A 21608-nucleotide genomic window follows, 5' to 3' on the forward strand; every position below is an offset into this window, starting at 1 on the left:
TAACAATGTTTCTCAACACCGGGTCAGGGGACCACCGGGGGTTCAAAATGACGCTTGCGCGTGTGTAACTCTGAAGAGTGTACAAATGGAACCCTTTCAGACTTGAATAAGCACTGAGGGTTTTACAGAGATAAAACATGGTTCCAAATGGGGCTTCCGTGGCCTAATGCTTTTGGAATTGGAGATCAATAACTGATCTATAATATGAATTTGCCGTAAAAAAAGAAAGAAAAGCTTATTGCACTCACAGCAGTTCCCTTGGGTCCGGGGAATCCCATGACTCCGGGCTGTCCTCTGGCTCCAGCGGGGCCAGCGGCTCCAGAGCGGCCATCTGCTCCGGGGGCACCCTAAAAGAACAGAGGTTGGTGGTCAAATTATATTGAACATAGTGGTACTACCGTATAACACTTCTGATCTGTACAATTAATCCTTTTATTGCAGTGGTTATCAATCAATGGGATAGTTGGGGATGGTACGGTGGGGTCCCCCACAATACTTCAGATATTCGAAAAAAGTGAAAATTTTTGAATAAGGAAATATGGACATATTTAACAGGACACATCTTCTCTTAACGTGGGTCCCTGGGACAGAATATTTTCAGATGGGGGTCTGTAGCTATAAATACATTTAAATCTGGGGGTCCTTGACAAGAGAACCACCACTTTATTGTATAGAATCTTTCGATAATAAGATTGATGAAAGTAGCATATGGATGCAGTGTTAATTTCTTGACTAAATCTATGACGAAAAATGTACGTTGACTGCCATTTTTATTTCCACTGACGACAACTAAATAAAAACTAAGCTATGATGACTAAGACTATTTATATTGTTAATTGCATCAACAAATACAAACTAGACTAAAATGTTAGGGAGGGACTATAGAGATCCAGTTTATGTTTGGTTGCGCTCGGGTGTTGTGCTCTGAAAATGGCAGATCTACAAGCTCACAACGCATCACAGCACGCAATGTTGTGAGCTTGTAGATTGGCCATTTTCAGCATGCAACCAAGTGCAAAATACAAGTGAACTGTCAAAGTAAACTGTAGATTTAGTCAGCTAAAATCAGATGATGTTTAGTCGTCTAAAACTAAACTACAACATTTCAGATGACAAACATTTGCAGTCAAAATGAACACTGCGTATGGGTGTTGATGTGTAGAATCAAGACTTACGGCAGGTCCGACTTTGCCGTCAGGGCCAGGGGCTCCGGGGCTACCAGTCATTCCCTACAGGGAGGAGAAACAAGAAGAAGCAACAATGAACACTCTCTTTCAAAGACAGAACAACAGCAGCAGCAGCAGGCGGCATCTGTAGCAAGAGCTGCGTTTTGTGTGTCCCCACACACAAACTCTACTCTACTCTACAAGTAAGAGACCAATTTACTTGAGTAAAAGTATAAAAGTATTGGAATCAAAATGTACTTAAAGTACCAAACGTAGAAAGTACTTATTATGCAAATGCATAAAAATCTGCTTTGCATATGCATATATGGTTGAAGTGGGTTTGTAATAATCAAAATCTACAAAGTAACAAGTAACTCAAGTTTTCATATAAATGTAATGGAGTAAAAGTACAATATTTGGATCCAAGATGTAGTGCAGTAGAAGTAAAAGTATTGAAATTGGAAATACTCAAGTAAAGTACAAAAATACCAAAATATTTTACTTAACTACAGTACTTAAGTAAATGTACTTAGTTACTTTACACCACTGAAGCTAAGCCACTGGTTGGTTAATAATATAACTTGGGTTAGGGTTAGGGTTTTTGGGGTGGGGGGGTGGGGGGGTTTCAGTTTTTTCTTTGTCTGTTATTGTCTTGAGTGTTTGTTTGTACTTGTTTCCTCATATTCAAAAAGGGTAATTTGAACCATTGTCCTTTGACTGTTGTAACCTGCAATGTGCCCTCAACAAAACTATGTTAAAACAAAATAATAGAACTTGCTATCATGGGTCATGGTCGTACCTTGGATCCGGGCATTCCGGGCTCGCCGGGGCGTCCACCCTCACCGGTGGCTCCCTGGGCTCCACCTGGTCCGTTGGCACCACGCTCACCGGGGGCTCCCTGTCAATGAGACGGAAAGCACAGGGGTTCAGTCAGGTGAGATGCTGTTTTGGGAGTGCTTCAGCTGTGTTTGAGAAACTAAAATGTTGTCCAGAAACTAAAACAAATAAAGGCGTCGCTGTCGTCGACACACAGTACATCCTCAATGTTCATTTATTCATTTGTAAATCTGAGACTGAGAGTACACAAAATGTAACCAGCCGGATCCATTTGGTTACTCAATAAGAGTTGAATGACCACTGATGATTTTACTGTGTGTGTTTGACAGTAAGAATAAATAGTATGTACTGTGTTCATTAACTTTGACTCCTGTATAATTGTCACACACCTTTGCCTGTCTATCTGACCATCTGGAATATCTGACATGCCTGTACATAATATACTGTATGCATTACATTTTTCTTCACCCTACTATGAACTTTTGATTATCTGATCTGGCCTGTTTCTATCCTATTTTCCTAGCTCTTTTCCTCTGTATCTATTCTTCCGACCTGTACACCTGTGATGTGACAATAAAGCTGATTCTGAGTACAGGTACTGTTAACGACTCCATTGATCTATGAACTATGGCAGATTTTGCACTGATATGTCAGTGAAGTAATTGACAAGACTCCGTCGTCGCTCACCTTGCCACCAGCAGCTCCGTCAGCACCGGGGAAACCGCGAGCACCAGGTGCGCCCTATAATGGAGACGAACAGAAACACACAGGTCAGACTGAATCCCCCTGGGAATTCAATGTGCAATACATTGAACGGCATTTCGTCCTGGGTTGAGCCGTGCAGCTTCGCAATGTGAATTGCAACTTGTGTTTTAACTCAAATTGAGTGATTTGTATTTACAAACATATTAATGATAAAAAAAAAATCAAACCTCGGTTCGAAGTGAAGCGGTGAATTTTTATTCTATGTGTTCTAGAGCTATGAAATCTGTGTTCTAGATCTATACATTCTGTGTTCTAGATCTATACTTTCTATGTGCTTTAGTTCTATATTTTTATGAATTCTGAATGAATTAATGATTTTGTCTGGAGGGCCAAATTGTCATGTAAAGCTTGACCAATCCTCAATTCTGCATGCACGGGACATGTACGGGACAGACAAAGCCACTCCTTGAGAATCTATGGGAATCCTCAAAAAAACATGTACGGGACATACAGGCTTTCACCGCTTCAAAAAAATGAAAACTATGAAGCGCAGGCCTACTGCCAAATAATGCAAACATACAATAACACAAATGCTCTCTGTGTGGCCATGCTCGGGTTTGGCCCAGGTGGAAGAAGAGAAGGGCAGGTCTTTTATACTCTGTGGGAGACAGTGGTCAGGTGTCTCCCCTTCCCCTTTATTTGTGTGGCCTAGACAGCCAGGCCCTAAATGCCAGGCCCTAACTGTTACAAGTTATTTTGTTCAAGTTACTCATAATCATATCTAACAGCAATAGCAATAATAGGCTAATGTTAGGGCTCTATTCCCATTACTGGCATTAAATGTGTTTTGTAAGCAGGCCTTTGGGCTGTGAGGGAGGTTTGAAGGGATGCATGTCGTCGCTGTCCTAAATGAATGCCCTACTTCTTCACACTACAGTGCCACTAGAAATGTGCAAAAATAGCTGATCTACAAGCTCATAAGGTGTTGTGAGCTGCAACGTGAGCTTGGAGATCTGCTATTTTTGATATTTCTGAAACATTTTAAAGTGAAAGTGGTTAAGTGTGTCTGCGGGTTTTATAAACATTGAACCGATGAAAAGTTTAACAAGACCGGATCCATCGGAACCGGTCTGTTTTGCACATACAAGGTTTCCACCTGCCAGCGGCGTTGCGGCAGGTTGTGGTGGTTATACTTACACGCTCTCCAGCAGGTCCACGGGGTCCGGCACCACCGGGCTCACCGCGTGCGCCTCTCTTTCCTTCCTCGCCACCGTTGCCGGCAAGTCCCTGAGGTCCACCGGGGCCCTGGGAGAATCCAAAAAGGAAAAGACACATATTTAGACCGATGATCAGTCAGAACATGTTGTATATCCCTACTGTCCAACCTCACACATGCACCTTCTGATAAGTCAATACAGTCATTCTACACGAAAATGAGCATGATTGTGTCGGAAACCTACAGCCTCTCCCTTGGCACCAGGCTCTCCTCTGGGTCCAGGGACTCCAAGCTCACCCTGTAAGCAGGAAACACAAACGCACACAATTAAGACAACATCAGAGTGATTCCCATACAGTTACACATACTGTAGGACCATGATGAAAAGTCCCTAGTACTTCGTGCAGTTTACATTTCTGACTAATAAAGTACACAATCGGTCAATCAAAACAACACTGTTGTAATGAATACAAGCACTCTTAAATTGATTTGGAGTCGTCTACTCACGCTGTTTCCCTTGGGTCCGGGGGCGCCGAGGCCGCCGGTGGCTCCAGCGGGTCCACGTGCTCCGGGGAAGCCAGGGGCACCAGCAATGCCAGAAGCACCCTATGTCACCCAGACAGGAGGGCGTGTTAGAACATAATAATATAGAACATTTTGAAATCCTTTGATTTTAGGGCTCAAGTGGTGATTGATTGAGTGGTGTGATACTTACAGGGCTACCCTTGGCACCAGCAGAACCATCAGATCCGGGGGCACCCTGTTGATGAGCAATGGATAGAGAGAATGTTTACTCTAAATGCACTCTACTGATAAACTTCTCACTAGCCACTAACTAGAGGACGATTTGCATTAGAATAGAAAGATGCAATTCTGGAAAATTGCAAATGTGGTTTCTTATTTAAATCAAAGTCTGGATAGACAACATGTCATGTGAATATTGACCAATCCTCAAGCTTGCGCCACTCCTCCATTGAACTCAAAAGACTGGGGTTTTGTGGTTTACTCTATAAAGTTGGAAGAGAACAATAGTGTGTTGCCCTATAGGCAACCTACCACACTAATGAACGAATGAAGATGGAATAAGAATGGTAGCCAATTGTTCCTGTTGCGCAGGTAGCTGTGCCCTTATAATTCTAAATTGGATATTTAATGAAAAACGAATGTGTTTGAGTGCAAAGGTAACGAGGACCAAATGATAAGATCCGTCATTTGGCGCATGGACTATACGATATACTCACAGCAACACCAGCAGCGCCAGCAGCTCCGGGGTTACCGGACTCACCGCGGGCTCCCTGGGGTCCCTCGTTTCCACGGCCTCCCTGAGGGCCAGTCTCTCCCTGTGATGGAAGGAAAGAGGCTGCAGTTTAGTCACCAATACAGCAGTACGACAGAATTGCCTACGTGTGTGTGTGTGTGTGTGTGTGTGTGTGTGTGTGTGTGTGTGTGTGTGTGTGTGTGTGTGTGTGTGTGTGTGTGTGTGTGTGTGTGTAAAACAGGTGTCCAGCACTGACTGGGTGTGATGGTGTAATTACATAATGTGTGTTATTGATTACTGTGATGGTGAGTGTCTATGCAGCTCTTGTTGAGACAAAATAAAAATACATGTCTAGATGTTTCTGGTCAATAAAAATGTAATCGCTGTGTGTGTGTGTGTGTGTGTGTGTGTGTGTGTGTGTGTGTGTGTGTGTGTGTGTGTGTGTGTGTGTGTGTGTGTGTGTGTGTGTGTGTGTGTAATGAGGTCAGCTAGAAGGTCACCATTTTGCAAGTATCTGACAGAATTATATTAGCACTGTACATTGATATAACAGCTCTACAAGCTGTTTTACCTATAATGACATGCCCAAAATAGGAATAGATTATTTTGTAGATCTTGTATTTTTATAATCAATTTAATTGATTAGTTCCATTAACTTTTGTACCCCTAGTGGTATATGATATTCTAATACAGGGGTCAGCAACCTTCTTGGAATTAACTTCCATGTTTTTATTTTGTAGATAGTGTGTCATGTAAACATGGATTTTAATGACACCCCATCAAACATTCTGACATACTTTGATTGGCAGGACATTGTTATAATGCTCATTAGACTCAAGCAATAACCCACCTATCTCCCTGACTCCCTCCCCAGTCAAAGTTCAGGGTTTTAATGCATGTAGAATTATGTGCAGGATGTAATTTGTGCAAATTAGGTGACTTAATTGACTACATTTAAAAATATATTTCATTTTAAAATAATTCCACTATCCTCTCTCTCACACTTCTGCCAGTGTGCCAGTGATCACCCTCCCCTGTGCCAATGTTGGCACCTGTTGCCTACCCCTGTTCTAATGGTTGAAAGACAGTTTTCAGCACCACATGGAGGCAGACAGTGGAGGCAGGGCACCATTAGAGGTGTACCCCTGCCACCTGGTGGCCACTATGTTAATGTCAGGTGTCTGGGGGAAGCTTGGCAGATAACAGTTATGGTAACCCTGAGAAAGCTGATGGGGATAAACTATAAACTAGCTGTTATCATTCTGAGCTGTATCGGATCTGGATTGGACCCTTGATTTCGGTCCAAAGTTTGCACAAAACATAATTTGGCAATAATGCTGCTATTTTGAAGGACATCGTATGCTTCTAGATAATATTGAGTTCTCTATGGAGGTCAGGTGGATTACAGAGAGCGTTTTTGGGATAGTGATGATAAGAAAAATTGAGACTAATGACTCTAATGACTATGAGTGCACTGCTGTCCATCGAAATATCCACTAGTAATGTCTTGTGGACACTTTTGACGCAGATTCAATTTTAACTTTATGCAGCGATTACGTTAGATACAGTATGGTATGTACAGAGCACGCACTGTCGGTTTCACACATACAGTACGGACGCTGTACACACCCCAGAAAACCCATAGAGTCAACCATCCCTGTGTGTGTGTGTGTGTGTGCGTACGCAAGTGCACACTAAGGCGTGTGCGTGAGCGTGAGAGTGTGCAGACCTACCTTAGCTCCAGCACCGCCGGGGAAGCCGGGGGCTCCAGCAGATCCGGTGGGTCCCTGGGAGATGAAGAAGAAACATGACATTAAACAAAAGACTCACGGCAGCCCGGACCCACTGGGTCTTTAATGACATGCGGTCAAATAGCTCATGGCAGTGTTTTTCAAAGCAAATCTTTGAATAATTTTGAAAAGATTCGACACAAATATTCTCCTGGCGCCTGCCACCAAATGTTTTCAGATGGGGGTCCGTGGCCAAATACAGTACATACATAGCAATTTAGTGGTCCTTATTATTGAACATTTGACGTTTGAGAACCACTGGCTCATAGTGAATTGAATACAAAAGGACCCCAATGCAAACACGCCATTGTGCACTTTATTGTGGTTTAAATCCTTTTAGTATCGGAACTGTACTGCCCTGTACTATTAATAAAATATTCAATCAATCAATCAATCAATCAATCAATCAATCAATCAATGTTGGGTGTGGATGTGACGTAATCTTCCACGGATCAATAAATGATACTTACAGGGGGTCCAGCAGCACCGGTGTTGCCATCGTTACCACGAGCACCCTGGAGATGAGACATGAAGATGTTATGGTAAGATCATCGTTATACCATGACCTCTACACTAATGCAAAGAGACTCAGAAACACAAATATGCTTTATGTTTGCTTCTCCTGCAGAAATACACGGCTATGGGCTGAGGACGAGAGGAGTGGCACTCACAGAGGGGCCGGCGGGTCCGGGGCGGCCTCTCTCACCAGGAAGACCACGTGCACCCTGGGAAAGAAGAGCACGGCGGACATTAGGCTTTGTTTCTGATCAACAACTAGGATATCGTCGTTGTCGGGTGGTAACCTTGTATGTCCAAAACCGTTCGTTTTGCATTTATCACTTTAAAAATGATTTAAACTAGTGAAAACAGCGGATCTACAAGCACACAACGCCTCGCACATTCACTACTTTTGTACATACAAATTTGAAACTTGTAGATACAAGGTTTCTGCCCGACAGTGACGATATCATTCTGACAAATGCGTGCTCCAAATGGACAATGTGGACAGACTGAGGTTAGGTATACGTACCATGGCACCAGGGGTACCGTTCTCACCATTGGAGCCAGCCTCTCCCTGTGGACAAACACAGAAAGAAACAATCAGTTATAAAGTGATACCAGAAACCTATCTATGCACCATACCAGTACAGCACAAGGTAATGTAAGGTTTACAGTAAATGGATGATACATTAGGTATGTAATTTCCTGCATTGGCGACTATCGGCATAGGTAAAAGGTTGAATGTTATGTTATCTGTCAAAAGAAGATAGATTGACCAAGAAATGTTATTTCAACCTCGGAAATATGTTTTTGCTGCATTTCTCCCCACTCTAAAATGTTCTCCTGTACAGGAGAGATTTTTCTGTATTTTTTTCTATATTTCGAAAGTATGTTCTCCAAACTTTGTGAATTTGTCTCCATTCTATGTGACATGGTGCTGTCTTTACCTTGGGACCAGCGGGACCACCATCTCCCTTAGCTCCATCCAGACCGCTGAAACCCTGAGAACAAAAGAAGACAGCATTTTGAGTTCACACTTCACCCATGACGGAATGAGGTCAGATCAATGCAGTGAAACCGTGTTCCTCAATGTGCTCGTATATGATGCTTACTCTGTGTCCCTTGATGCCGGGGAGTCCAGGGGTGCCGGGGAATCCGCGAGCGCCCTGTGGGAGGAGAAGAAGAAGAAGGAGAGACACCTCATCAGCTTTTATTCAGATATGAAACAGCTCACAGCACTACAGTATGTGTGTGTGTGTGTGTGCGTGCGGGCGCTAGCGCGCGCGTGTGTGTGTGTGTGTTTGTGTGTGGGAGTGGAAGTGGAAGTGGAAGTGGGAGTACAGTATGTGCATGTGTTTGTGCTCCTTATTGGTACCTGTTACAAACAAATGATGAAACATTAAGTGAGAGTTTTGCATCAGCAATTAGTTTTTATTATCTATTATTATCAGTGTCTTTATGTTCTACTTTAGTCATAATAGTTACTACTAAACATGTGGGAACTTGTATCCTTTTCTTTTCATTTTTTTTGTCTGACTTGATTGTGACCTGTGACCTCAACGGGCGTTATTCACTCACCTGAGGGCCAGCGGGTCCACGCTCTCCGGGGCGACCAGCCTTGCCGGGCTCACCCTGTGGGTGACACACATGGACATTAGCAAAGGCTAAAGGTAAAGGTATGGTGAAACATGGCATGGGAAACAAATGAAAACACTTTTTTCAAAATTAGACGTAATTGAGAATTTCTTTTTTTTTTAAATAGGTTTTAAGTTGTTGTGCATCAACTTGAAACATAAGGAACTCCTCAGAAACAAAACAGACTTAACCTGCTTGGATATGATATGGACAGAAAACTAAATATGAGAGTGTAACATCTGTTAACCAGGCCTCTCTTGAGAATGAGACCTCAGGTCTCAATGAGATTACCTGTAAAAATGGGGGATTCCAGGGGGTTCCCTACAGAATTGTACATTTGAATAGTTTAATGTCACTATTATTTCACTGTGGCCTTGCTCAGTGGCCTTGTGGTTAGAGTGTCCCCCCTGAGACTGGGAGGTCAAGGTTCAATCCCTGGTCGGGTCATACCAAAGACTGTAAAAATGGGACCCAGTGCCTCCCTGTTTGGCACTCAGTATCAAGGGTTGGCTTGGGGGTAAGTCCCTGCAACATACTAGCGTCATGTCCAGGGGGGTGTACTTGTACATCAAGCTGCCCCGCGCTAGAGAAACAGGAGATGGGCTCCTGCCCTATGGGCCTCATGGCTCTGCAAGGCTTACTTATTATTTCACTGGCTGAAAGTTGAGCCCAATGACTGAATATATAGGGAGGACTAGTCAGATCACAGGTGTCACTCTTTCCATCTCCCCATCTACGGGAAAGACAGTTCTAACATAAATCTTCTCTTATGGCCCTGGCACACAATATTTTCAAATGGGGGTACACGGATGAATACGTTTCAATTCAGGGGTCCCCGACAAGAACATGTTTGAGAACAGCTACTTGCTGGGTTTCACGCTTTAGAAATAGCATCTGACAATGCAGAACATAGCTTCAGTTGGATTGAAATTGCATAGCTGTCTGTTGGCCGTTGTTGTTTTGACGAAAGAAACCTTTGGCTCGAAATGAACCGAGTCCTAAAGAAGAAAGCTTAAAAGAGTACTTACATCATCTCCGTTCTTGCCAGGGGGGCCACCGGGGCCGCGAGCACCCATGGGACCCTAGAGTGGATGAAGAAACAACTCTATCATTCATTTGAATCCATGTAGGGTGTGTGTTGTTCGCAGAGATGGGTGAAAATACATAAAAAAGTATTTGAAATACAAATTAAATATACTATGGGAAATACTTATGTGTGTGTGTGTGTGTGTGTGTGTGTGTGTGTGTGTGTGTGTGTGTGTGTGTGTGTGTGTGTGTGTGTGTGTGTGTGTGTCACATGACAGGAAGTGAAACAGAAAGGACAGGAAGTTGATGTCAGTGGGGCAGTAGTCTCGCATAGCCAGACAACTATTCCACAATTCCCGAATGCTATATAGAGTCTGGAACCTACAGCTCCTGAACGGCGAGTAATGGAACATTCTACATCCCGGTGGATCCAGGTAGGATATTTTACTACCAGCTGAATCTTAAAGGCCCTGTTCACACTGGCTACCTGATTTGTGGCAGGAGTCACATTGTTAGTATGCAGTCTGAACGGCAACAAACCACATGGAAACAGATTTTTACCCATCATATTTGAATTACATTCCTTTCGACTGCACAAAACCAATCAGACTAAAACGTGGATAGGAAAACAGGTTTGGGCTACCAGTCTTAACAGGGCCTTAATGACTTGGCAGTTGAACAAAAAATCAAGGGTTCTGAATAACATAAAATACTTAATGCTTAACTCAGAGAATGTACAAATGTATAACCACAGGTAACATATTTAAACTCTCTGGGTTACAAATAGACACATTAACATGGGATTGTACTGGGTTGGCTAGAAGGATTAACTTTACAACATACAGTCCACAACAGCCTCATCCAAGTCAAAACCTCTGTCTATCTAACTTTCCTCTGCAACACGTGTGTGCACTGTCATGCAAAAGTTCTGTGTGGTTGGAATGAAGATGAGACTGAGGTTGATGATTATGATGATTATGAGGAGGATGATATTTTAGCAGAAAGGTATACTCACAGAAGCGCCGGGCTCACCAGGCTCGCCTGGGGGTCCAGTGAAACCCTGAGGACCCTGGTTGACCACAAAGAAAGCAGATTATTAGCACAACGTCTCCATTTACAGTATATGAACATGTTTCTAATTAGATCCGCCTGAACTGATGACATGTAAGCTTTCCATTGAAGCTGAGTGCTTGTGAAGCTTGTATCCTAGTGCATCTAGTGCAGAATTTGAACAATTAAACTAAAATTGTAGATATGGGGACACAAGGTGGATTACAAACTAACGCTTTCAGTCAGAAGCGAATTAAAAATTGAATAAAATAAAATAATACTTACGGAAGAGCCAGCACCTCCAGGAGGACCACGAGGACCCATAGGACCCTATTGAGAAACACATTACATTTACTATCTCAGTCATAAAGACATGTCACACAAAAGGGCTTTCTTGTAATGTATAAGGACCTATGAGAGCAAGCATACATTTTATTAAGTTAGGTCGGACAGTCATCAGTTGACAAATATTTGTGACAGAATATGCGAAGGAGTTTCTCATGCTAATACATTTCAACCATCTCATTTAGCAACGGGGCAAAACATTTTCAGAGAGTCTAAAGCTGGGGTCGGCAGAGCAGATATAAGATGTCCTGAAGTCCAGCCACATCAGGGGGACACATTATCATGTCATCCAAAGACGGTGTGTTTTCGTCTGTGTTTTGCAGAAGGTTGCGGGGTCTCAACCTTTGCAATCCATTCAGGTGAATGTACTGTATGTTCAGTGAGAGGAGATGCATTCATTCGTACCATTGGGCCGGGCTGAGCAGGGCCGGATGACTTGGAGTGGTCTGTGTAACCCATTTGAGGAGAGAAGTTCTGTGGAGGAAAAGAGGAGAAATCATCAGTCACTATTCAAATAAATATTTCCATTTCAGATGAGATGTTCGCTAGCTGTGTCAAAAGGCGAAGCAATGAGATTCAGTCAACATTAGCTGATTGTGCTTTAAGATGTTCTGGAAGGAAATGAGACGCAAAAAAAGAAAATGATACAAAGAATCATACAAAAAAAATCACACAGATACAGAACTGAACAGCTAAAAACGAATGATTTCTAGTCATGCTTGAAACAAGTGCAGAAGCTGCTCCTATTCTCAGCAGAAGGGCCAAAACCTTTCAGAGCGTGATACTACATCTTAAAGCTGACAGTACAGATTCTGCAAGTTGGGATATGGACATCTTCAAAGGGTGTGAATGTTCAGTGTCACTTTTGTCTCTTTGCGTAGTAGGTTACAGGTTATGTAACGCCCAGGATTCAAACCCGGGTCTCCCGTGTGAAAGTCCAACATATTAACCATTGCTCCAAAGGGATATCCCTATAGACTTTTGAGGCAATCAGGCTGAGGCAGTTAGTCACTCTGCTACAGTTACATGAAAACACTGAAGTGCCTTTGATGATAACTGCGGATTTAGCCACGCTCAGTGTGTGTGCAAGTTCATGAAGCAAGGTGACATGAGCACTGAGCAGTGGTCTTAAATCAACACAACATCCTAGGTGTGGCGACAGACCACACATATACAACTGAGACCTGGGGAGCTGTCCACCCAAACCCAGTGCTGAACTGAGCAGGACACCAGCACTGAACTGAACCTTTCCCACAAAAGTACTCTGTGACTGGTCAGTGTTACTGGACTAAACTTCATCCTGTTACGGGTCAGTGTTACTGGACATAACATTCAACCTAACATGGAGTTGTTCTATCTTGAGATCTTTTCTGTGATCAATGTATGCTTTGCACAACGAAAATGGCGCAAATACCGTGTCGCGAAATCACCTTTTCAGAGGTCGCAGAAGCTTCATGAAATACAGCTTACTATGATTGGTTGTGAAAATAAGGGGAGTAAGCTCGCGTTACCCCGGAGATGCATGAGACCGTATTCACTTCCTTGTTTACATTTCTTTCCGGCGACGCGGTTAGTCGGAGTCGCTAGACAAGCATGCATGCTCAAGACCGAGAATGTTGTGAGACACGCGGTGTGACGTGTCATTCAAAGTTTGTCGCTCAAATCGACGTTAACCCTGCACGTCAGGGCAATGAGTACACATTTTATCTGGACTTACTCCGCCAAGGCCAGGGGGACCAGGGGGTCCGGGAGGGCCAGGGAGTCCAGGCATGCCGTCGAGTCCATCGTTGCCAGGAGGACCGGGAAGACCCTTTGATAAAGAGACAGAGAAACTTAATGTCAGCAACCAAGCCTTTACATCAGTGGTTCTCAACCTGTGGCTCGGGACCCCCAGGGGGCTCCCCAAATTATTTTGGGGGGTCCCCAGATGATTAACTTAATGTGCAACATTGTTTTCTCACTCTACAGTAAACAAACCAACATAAAGTTTAAGTGTATAGAGGGTATTTGCACATTTCTAAAGAACTCTTTAATACCTCTAAAATGACAAATTAAACATTGGCCAAATTGTCAAATATTAGAGGCAGGAATTGTGAAAATAGACAATCTACATGCTCACAATGCCTCGCAACGCCTCACAACGCCTCGCAAGTCGCAACGCAAGGCGCTGTGAGCATGTAGATCGGCTATTTTCACAATAGAACCATGTAATGCAAAATGTAATGCCTCAACTCTTGGTGCTCGTCCCCAGTTAAAATATGATTATTTGGGGATCGTGGCCTGAAAAGGTTGAGAACCACTGCTTTACATCACTGAATACATTATCCTCTTAATTAGTATTGCCACTCTGTTATGTACGAGAAATGATATGACCTATATTGAAGTATTAGATTGATATCTTGATAATAATTATCAACACAGACAAAAGACATAACTGAACTGAACCGAGTATTTTACTAATGTATTCCGTTGGGTTCTTTCTGTAAATATTACTGTTACATTAGATAGTTCTAAATTGAATTCACTTTGATTTGTCCAATCTAATCGAAATGAAAACAAAACAAAAAAATCATTACATTGCAATAATAATTAAAAATAATTTTGACCTTTGACCTTTTGACCCTTTACGATATAGGTACATTTCCTCCACATTAAAGGTCAATCTCATTTAATTCAGAAAGTGTTGTTGCCAAAAAATATCCAGCAAACACCATTCCTTACTTAGACATACAATATCTCATGGAAGCTTAACCTCTGACACATAAACACGCATGCGTATATGTAGACGGCAAGAGCTTCTACACAACACTAACACAAAAGAGTTAGACATTGAAGTACATTAAACTCATTTTGTCCAGTTTATGAGGTCAAAGGGATTAGTTCAAATGTATAATCCTCTGACAAATGAGAGCATACTGAGAACATACGGTACACAAGTGCAGTGAATTAGAACGTACCCTATCTCCCTTCTCGCCAACGTCTCCAACCTGACCCTAAATGTGAAGAGAGAAATTGAGTTAGGTTTCACTGTGTTGTTTCATAGTACAACTCTTGGACACATGTCTCTCATACAGAATGCCAAAATTCACTTTGAATGAGAAATTGTCAAACTTGACTTAAGTTTGGGATGTGCCCAAGATTAAGTCAAGTTCAAACATTCAAGTTTAGACACTCACAGATAATCTTTGTAGTTGTAAAAGTGTGAAAATGCAAGAAGAAACTAAATACCTCAGTGGGCTCTTGGACCTGGACAGCTAGAGAGCAAACAGAGAAGGAGAAAAGAATATCTCAACACCTCATCCACATAGATTATTCACACTGTAAGATTCTAATCATAACGTAACACTAAACACCTAGATTCAGCTGACAACGTAAGCCCAGGGAGTTTAGCTTTGGACTTGTGATACACTTCAAATCCACATTATGTTTCAACAGCATGGCTCCTGAGTACTCCTGAGCACTGTTGTCCAAATGTAATGTAATGAAACAGACCCACATAACAGCGAGTCAGAGCTATAGTCAAGTCTGCATGTTTTGATGAAATTTAAATCACTTGAGCAAAAAAAAAAAACAGAAGTTTAAAAGAGAAGTTTACTTGGAATGATATCTAATAATGAGCAAACAAACACATCATATTATAAGTTCTGTTTAGGGAAATATGTGGTGTAATGCAGTGAGTGGTTCTCAAACATTTACATTTCACGGACCACCGTTATGGTGTGTATCGAGCCACAGACCCCCATAACTCTGAGAAGTGTACAAATGGAACCAAATGGATTTGGTGTATCATGGGAGATACCAAATGGAACCAAATGGATTTGGTGTATCATGGGAGATACCAAATGTTTTTTGTCTAATGGGAGCTACCAAATGGAAACCAGCACACAAACCAGACGTTTCAGCCCACGCTGAGGAAGGCCTGCATGAAACTCGCCGAAACGTCCGGTTTGATCTTGGTGGGGGTGAACTTTTTAATAAAAACAAGACGAATCCAACTTGGATACACACGTTTTGTGAACAACCCACTGATGAGTGCTCCTCTTTCCCTTCTTCAAGCTACCAAATACTTTACGGGAATTACCAAATGGAACCAAATGGTTTATGGGAAATACCAAATGGAACCAAATGGTTTTGGTGTCTCATGGGAGATGCCAAATGGAACCAAACTGGAACTAAATTGAACCAATGGAACCAGTTCAGGGTTACACACCAGTAAGGGTCCATTTGGTTCTTAACTATAAATGAATTTAGCTGGGGACCCCCCGAACACCCTCACTTTGAGAACCACTGGTGGTGTAATGTGTGTGGCATGTTTAGTCCCATTGTGTTCTGTCACAGGAGGCCTGTAGGCAGACTGCATGGTCTTATATCCACAGAGTGAGAGCATAATCCATACTTAAAAAAAAAAAGAATTGTAAATCCAGAGCGGGTCTTTGTTGCACTAAATCCTCAGGGAACACATTTAAAAAGCCTGGAGTCCATTTTCTACAGGTGTGCACCAGCTGTGGCCCAAACTTTGGCTGCCTCAACTTGAATGGGAGGCGCCAGGTGGCGCCATTGAGCCAAGACAACCGCAAACTATTGATGTGGGGGGGCACTGAGGGAGTGGTGTAGTAGAGTTTAGATCCCATGGTCCGAAGGAACGGTTGGACAGTCGCTCTGTGATTGGAAGCAGGAACTGCTGGGTGTCATGGCAATCACTGAAGATTGAGGCTGTTAAGTATGACATCATTTTGTAGGCAGAGGAGAATTTCTGCCCCCAGTTTCCGTGAATCTTTTTACTATTTTTACTATTTACACATTTTTCTTCTCTTTGTTGTTGAAAGGAAAGTGTTAGAATTATACTTTAGTCGTTATTTTTGTCTCGGATCTGTTGAAATAGCGAGGGACAGAAAATGCTCTGGGGGCAGAGTTCTCCTCTGCCTACAAAATGATGTCACGGCTTAAAAGCCCCTGAAATGATAAGAGGATAGAGGCTTGTTTTTGACCTACTGTATCTACGCTGTTTACCTACGGTTTAAACAAACTAGTTTTAGCTAATATATCTATGACTTTGCCAGTTTGTGTAAAGTCATAGATATTGCTAGCAAGAAAACAAAAGAAGTAAAAAAAAAAAAAAGAAAAAAAAGAAGCTGTTGCCCCGGACACAACCCGAGTCGTAGCCAATCACAGCAGGGTCCGTACCATCGTCCGGGCAGATTGGGCAGCACTCTCCGTCGGGGATGATGGGGTCGGCGCAGTCAGACGTGTCCTCGCAAATCACTTCGTCGCACATAACGGTTCCGCTGTCGCATACGCAGATCTGGCAGGGCTCTGGTTTCCATACATCCTTGTCGTTGTACAGCTGTCCGTCTAACGTGCAGCTGCCGAATGTACCTGGAAGGTGGAAGAGAGGGGAGAAGGTATTGGTGAGTTGGATCAAAACAGTCAATTATTCTTTATTCAATCAATTATGCATCGACCTGGGTAAAGAAGGTAGAAAGTACTAAGCTCAACCATACTTAGTGTTTAACTTTAATTAAAATGAGTTAATTAAACCAAACCAAATCCATGCCTAGACTTTACCATATTAACAGGGCCTAACCTAAACCAGCTGCAAACTATTACCACATAATTAACTCCAGGCCATGAATATAACACTAGGCCCCACTAATACTAAGAGTTGGCCTTAAAACAGACTATAGAAAAAAAGACTAACTTTAACCACAAGGTGATCCTGATAGCTTATTTTGTATAAATCTGTATCACTCTGCCTGTTTTTTGCTTAATAAAGTATTCAATCAATCAAACCCTGAAGTGTATTTAGATTAAGTGGCTTAGCCACACACCTGCTCCTAAGCAGTTATAATAAGACAGGTGTATCTGATAAGCCTAAAGTCTATGACTTACTAACTTGCACTAACCACCACATTTAATAGATGACAAAACAAGTTGACAAATAACAACAATGGACAACAATTCAGCCCCTTTCAAAATACACTACAGGTATGCCTGATAGCTTCCTGGTAGCACAGGGCCCCCATGAAGCACATTCATGTTCAGATATGGGTATGGTAAGAACGTGATGGTCAACATGATAGGTTCTCACAACAGTCAATTGTGGCAATTGAGTTGCCAGTAGTTTGTGGCTGATGCCTGATGGTGAAAGCTTCTTGACAATACTTTTGCTAAATTAAGCCATGCAGTAATGGCATTGGAAGGCTTGGAATGCATGGCTAGTATAGTTGAGGAAATGGCAGGAATATGAAACGGGATAGACATTTTAATGAAGCAAGTACAGTATGATAAAAGGTTTTATGGCCCATTATGGTTTGGCCTTGTCCTTGTTCTGTCCAAATTTGGGGCTGCTGTGCAAAGCCAATGACTCACTTAGGCCCTACACTGTATTCAACATTGCTCCACAGATGTGGTTTAAAGGGAAGAAAATGGAGGAACACTGGAAAAAGAAATCTTTTTTTCCCCTGCAGATGGTTTGGAGAGGCCTGTGTGGGGGTTAAGGGGGGCGTTCAAGCTGCATTCGTGAGGCTCACCACAGGGAGGCGCTAGTAATCCACAAAAAAAGTTTCACCACACACCCTTTTTTAGGTGATTAACGCATCATGATGTCTAGACCATTTTGCAGTCGACGTCAGTGTTCAGCAATTTTCCATTGTTCTTTTTTACTGAAATAAACTAAAATATGTCCTCCAATTACTACACTACAGTGATAGTCTTTAATTGTAATGAAATGTCCATAAAGGCCTGATATGTTTCATTTGCATGTTGACTTGATGTTCTTAATGTTCTCTTTGTGTAAAGCACTTATTGTTGCAATGTGCCATACTGGCCCATACAATACACTTTTCAAGCTAAATTAAACTAGGAGTGTTCACCTGCTGTAGCCTTATTGGAAATGTAACGTTCTAAAGTCGAGGGGGAAACATGCAATCACTTTCTCTCCATGAAACAAGTCATGTTTCAAGTTCGGTCCAGCTGCAGTGTAAAAACTAAGCCAATGTGCAGTGCAGATGTGGGCCCTTTCCTTCAGCTTTAATTACGTTTCATTCACAATGCAATGGAAAATGAATTGCACATCTTTGAATTAGGCTATTGGGCCTACACATGAAAACGCCAGACGCGCCTTTCATGCGTTTCTCACGTTTGAATTCTGATTCAACTTTGTTTGAACTCGCTTATCATCAATCACTTCAAGAAGTGCGCATCCAAGAAGACTGTGATAGAGACCTGCCCTGCGTGCGCGTTGGCCCTGCCTGCTGCCTGACTGCCTGCCGGACATGGAGAGCTCTCGTACATGAGGGGAGGAGGCCAGCCAACAGCATCTGTACGCCAGTGAGAAAGCTAAACAGATCCCAGTTTGCTATTCTTTACTTCCAGATCTCGGGGGGAAAAATATACCCCAAAGCTTCATTTTTCACCACCTTTTGCCCCATAAAACGTGGGCTCAGGCGGCCTCAAGCAGTAGGACCAATTCCAATTTCCAAACATGAAATGAAGAAACTGTTTAGCATCCTTTACGCGCTGCTATCCAGATGTTGAGCTCTGCCACTGTCCCAGAGGAAAAAAAGAAAAGCAGTGTTTGAAAAGGATACTTACTATCGTCCTCGCCTTGACTTCTCACCAAAAGCACTGTTGCGCTGAGCAACAGCGCTAACCGAATATCCACAAAGCTGAACATGTCTAAATATCAGACATGTAGACTCTTTGGGCAAGAAGGGGGAATCCTGTTTTTCTCCTCCTCAGACTCCACTCATCAACTTTGGGTCCGTTCTGTGCGTAACTCCAATCCAGGACCCTAGCAGAAACTCCCTACTGCCTAAACAAATGAGCTAGCTTGGCTTTTATATGCCCAGAACATTTTGGGGAGGTCCCGGACGCACCAGATACACTTCTCTATGTTCGAGTCCCGGAGTCCCCTCCTTCATCTCTGCGAGGGGGCCGTCTTAAACATGTCAGACAAGTTCACGTTTCAGCTCCGATACGTGGATGCTCGCTCATTAACGCGTCGATTCTGCTTCATTTGGACGTGGCTGGATGCGGATTTTCTTACATGAGAACATTAATGGGTTTTGGTCTTTTTATGTATATTTATAGGCCTATAGGTCTATACTGTATGTAAGCTACTTAGATGCGTTTTAATTGTCTGTATGTCGAGATAAGCAGCTTCATTGGTCAGATACATCGTGTAGAATAGAGCTTGTAACGGGAGTGGAGTAGGAGGACTTGGCCAGGTTGTACGTGGCTTGTTTTAGGGATTGTTCTTTGAAGACACCAAGAGAGTGCTTATTTTTTAGTTATAAAAAAAATGAGCTCCAGCTTATAGCATGCATTTTGACAATTTGCCATCATTACGCATTTTACGCACGGGATTGCCAAACGCAAGAGAGTCTAAAAATAGAATTCCAGGAGATTATTTGCAGAACTTTGTATGCTATTGTAAATAAATTGATTTGATGATAATAATTTGCATGTTAGACAGGCTTCATTCAGTTCAGCTGCAGCTGTTGTTTCTCCTGCTGAGTGTGAGGTTTTTAACTGTGTGAAATCATGTCACATCCCACCCAGTATTTGAAATGCTATATAAAATAAAATAAAACGAATGCTTTAATATTGTAATATCTTATTTAATGTTAACGTATACCTTGTTTTCACAAGCAAAGTGAGTTTGCATACAGACACTAATACAGTGGTTCTCCAAGGGACTCTGTGGGTTTCTTTATGGGGGTCTGAATTGACCCATATAAAAGTCTGTAACTCTGACAGTGTAAAAATGGAACAAAATTTGGTTCCAAACACTGCACTAATACAAGGTATGAGGGAGGCAATCTAACATTACATTCATAACCCAGGGTTTCCAAATCAGTCTTGGCCCTCTCTCCGAGCTTGATGATGTTACACACAGCAGGGCGGGACAGAGGGAAGGGAATTTGGCAGGTGTACAGAGGCCTCTGGTTGCACCAGAGGACACGTAGCAGCTTCTACAACCACGACCCAGCCTGACCTTTCATTTTCTCCTCATACTATACATTTATCTTCATTTGACGATACAGACTAGAAGAAACGCGTCTCCGTTGTGCCAGTTGAAATGAGGATGCATTAGAACAGTGGTTCTCAAAGCTTTTACATTTCAAGTTCTCCCCTTAACTCTGACAGTGTTCAACCAAATGGACCCGTTATTACAAAAGGACAGGTCCATTTGGTTCCATTTGCACAGACTTGCATTTGTACAGACTTGTATGGGTCCATTTAGACCTCCCTAAAGGAACCCACAGTCCCTGGAATCCACTTTGAGAAACACTGCATTAGAACTGTAGTGGTTCTCAAATCTTTTATTTTATTTTATTATTATTAATTTCAACGACCTCCATTACGGGTCCATTTGGTTCCATTTGTACACTCTCGGAGTTACAGGCCTTCAAGGAACACTAGTCCTAGGACCACAACTTTGAGAACCACTGCATTAGATATTTGACCTGTTATCTTTCCAAACTGAGGAATTACTTTAATCACTCCTGATTTACATTTCGTTGAATTACAGTGTTGCACTGTGAAAATGGCAGATCTACATCTCACAAGGCGCATATGTTCTGCATGCTTTTAGATCAGCTACTTTCTAAAGCAATTTTGCCAATAATAACATGGCCAATAGGTACAGTAAGCTTATACACCAGGTTTTTTTTAAGATGCTATATATTACTCAGATCCTGGATACTGACTGATCATACTGTACTATATTATAATTATCTTCAGAATGTTCAGAATACTGATTTATTTAAAATGTCAAATGTATGTACCGGTATTTCCTGTGCCTCTAATGAAGGGCATCAACTGCTCAAACATTCTGTATGTCTGCTCAAAGTGCTATTCACGTTAGCTAAGTCAAACCTCATTTTTGCTGCAGGGGACCCCCTGGAAGGCCCTAAAGGATGGACCCCTGGGTGACCCCACTTTGAGAACCACTGAGCTAAATACAGGTATCTCTTTTTTTATGATGTTGGCTCAGCTGCAGGGAAAATGAAGGGTTTCGGGGAAAGCTTGTGGTTAGTGATTTTTGCCTTATTATGCGAGGCAGGTAAGTTCAC

General features: G+C 42.4%; 1 protein-coding gene across 2 annotated transcripts in view; it reads right to left on the reverse strand.

Moving 5' to 3' along the window:
* Positions 1-19319, reverse strand: part of col1a1b (collagen, type I, alpha 1b) — a 36229-nt gene extending 16910 nt beyond the window's left edge. Inside the window, exons 1-25 of one of the 2 annotated variants that reach the window (XM_080747063.1) lie at positions 19123-19319; positions 16714-16905; positions 14758-14783; positions 14487-14522; positions 13247-13339; positions 11935-12003; positions 11470-11514; positions 11150-11203; positions 10137-10190; positions 9052-9105; positions 8586-8639; positions 8421-8474; positions 8003-8047; positions 7644-7697; positions 7443-7487; positions 6916-6969; positions 5166-5264; positions 4640-4684; positions 4432-4530; positions 4169-4222; positions 3906-4013; positions 2691-2744; positions 1966-2064; positions 1176-1229; positions 249-347 (exon numbers count right to left, since the gene is read on the reverse strand). In XM_080747063.1, coding sequence (XP_080603189.1) covers positions 249-347; positions 1176-1229; positions 1966-2064; positions 2691-2744; positions 3906-4013; positions 4169-4222; positions 4432-4530; positions 4640-4684; positions 5166-5264; positions 6916-6969; positions 7443-7487; positions 7644-7697; positions 8003-8047; positions 8421-8474; positions 8586-8639; positions 9052-9105; positions 10137-10190; positions 11150-11203; positions 11470-11514; positions 11935-12003; positions 13247-13339; positions 14487-14522; positions 14758-14783; positions 16714-16905; positions 19123-19204 — 1722 coding nt within the window. In that variant the 5' untranslated portion in view covers positions 19205-19319. Of the gene's footprint in view, positions 1-248; positions 348-1175; positions 1230-1965; positions 2065-2690; positions 2745-3905; positions 4014-4168; positions 4223-4431; positions 4531-4639; positions 4685-5165; positions 5265-6915; positions 6970-7442; positions 7488-7643; positions 7698-8002; positions 8048-8420; positions 8475-8585; positions 8640-9051; positions 9106-10136; positions 10191-11149; positions 11204-11469; positions 11515-11934; positions 12004-13246; positions 13340-14486; positions 14523-14757; positions 14784-16713; positions 16906-19122 lie in introns of those variants that run through there. The other variant, XM_080747064.1, reaches the window with a different exon arrangement.
* Positions 19320-21608: the final 2289 nt, after the last annotated feature.

This window comes from Nannobrachium achirus (genome assembly GCF_963921795.1).
Source record: "Nannobrachium achirus genome assembly, chromosome: 18".
NCBI lineage: Eukaryota > Metazoa > Chordata > Actinopteri > Myctophiformes > Myctophidae > Nannobrachium > Nannobrachium achirus.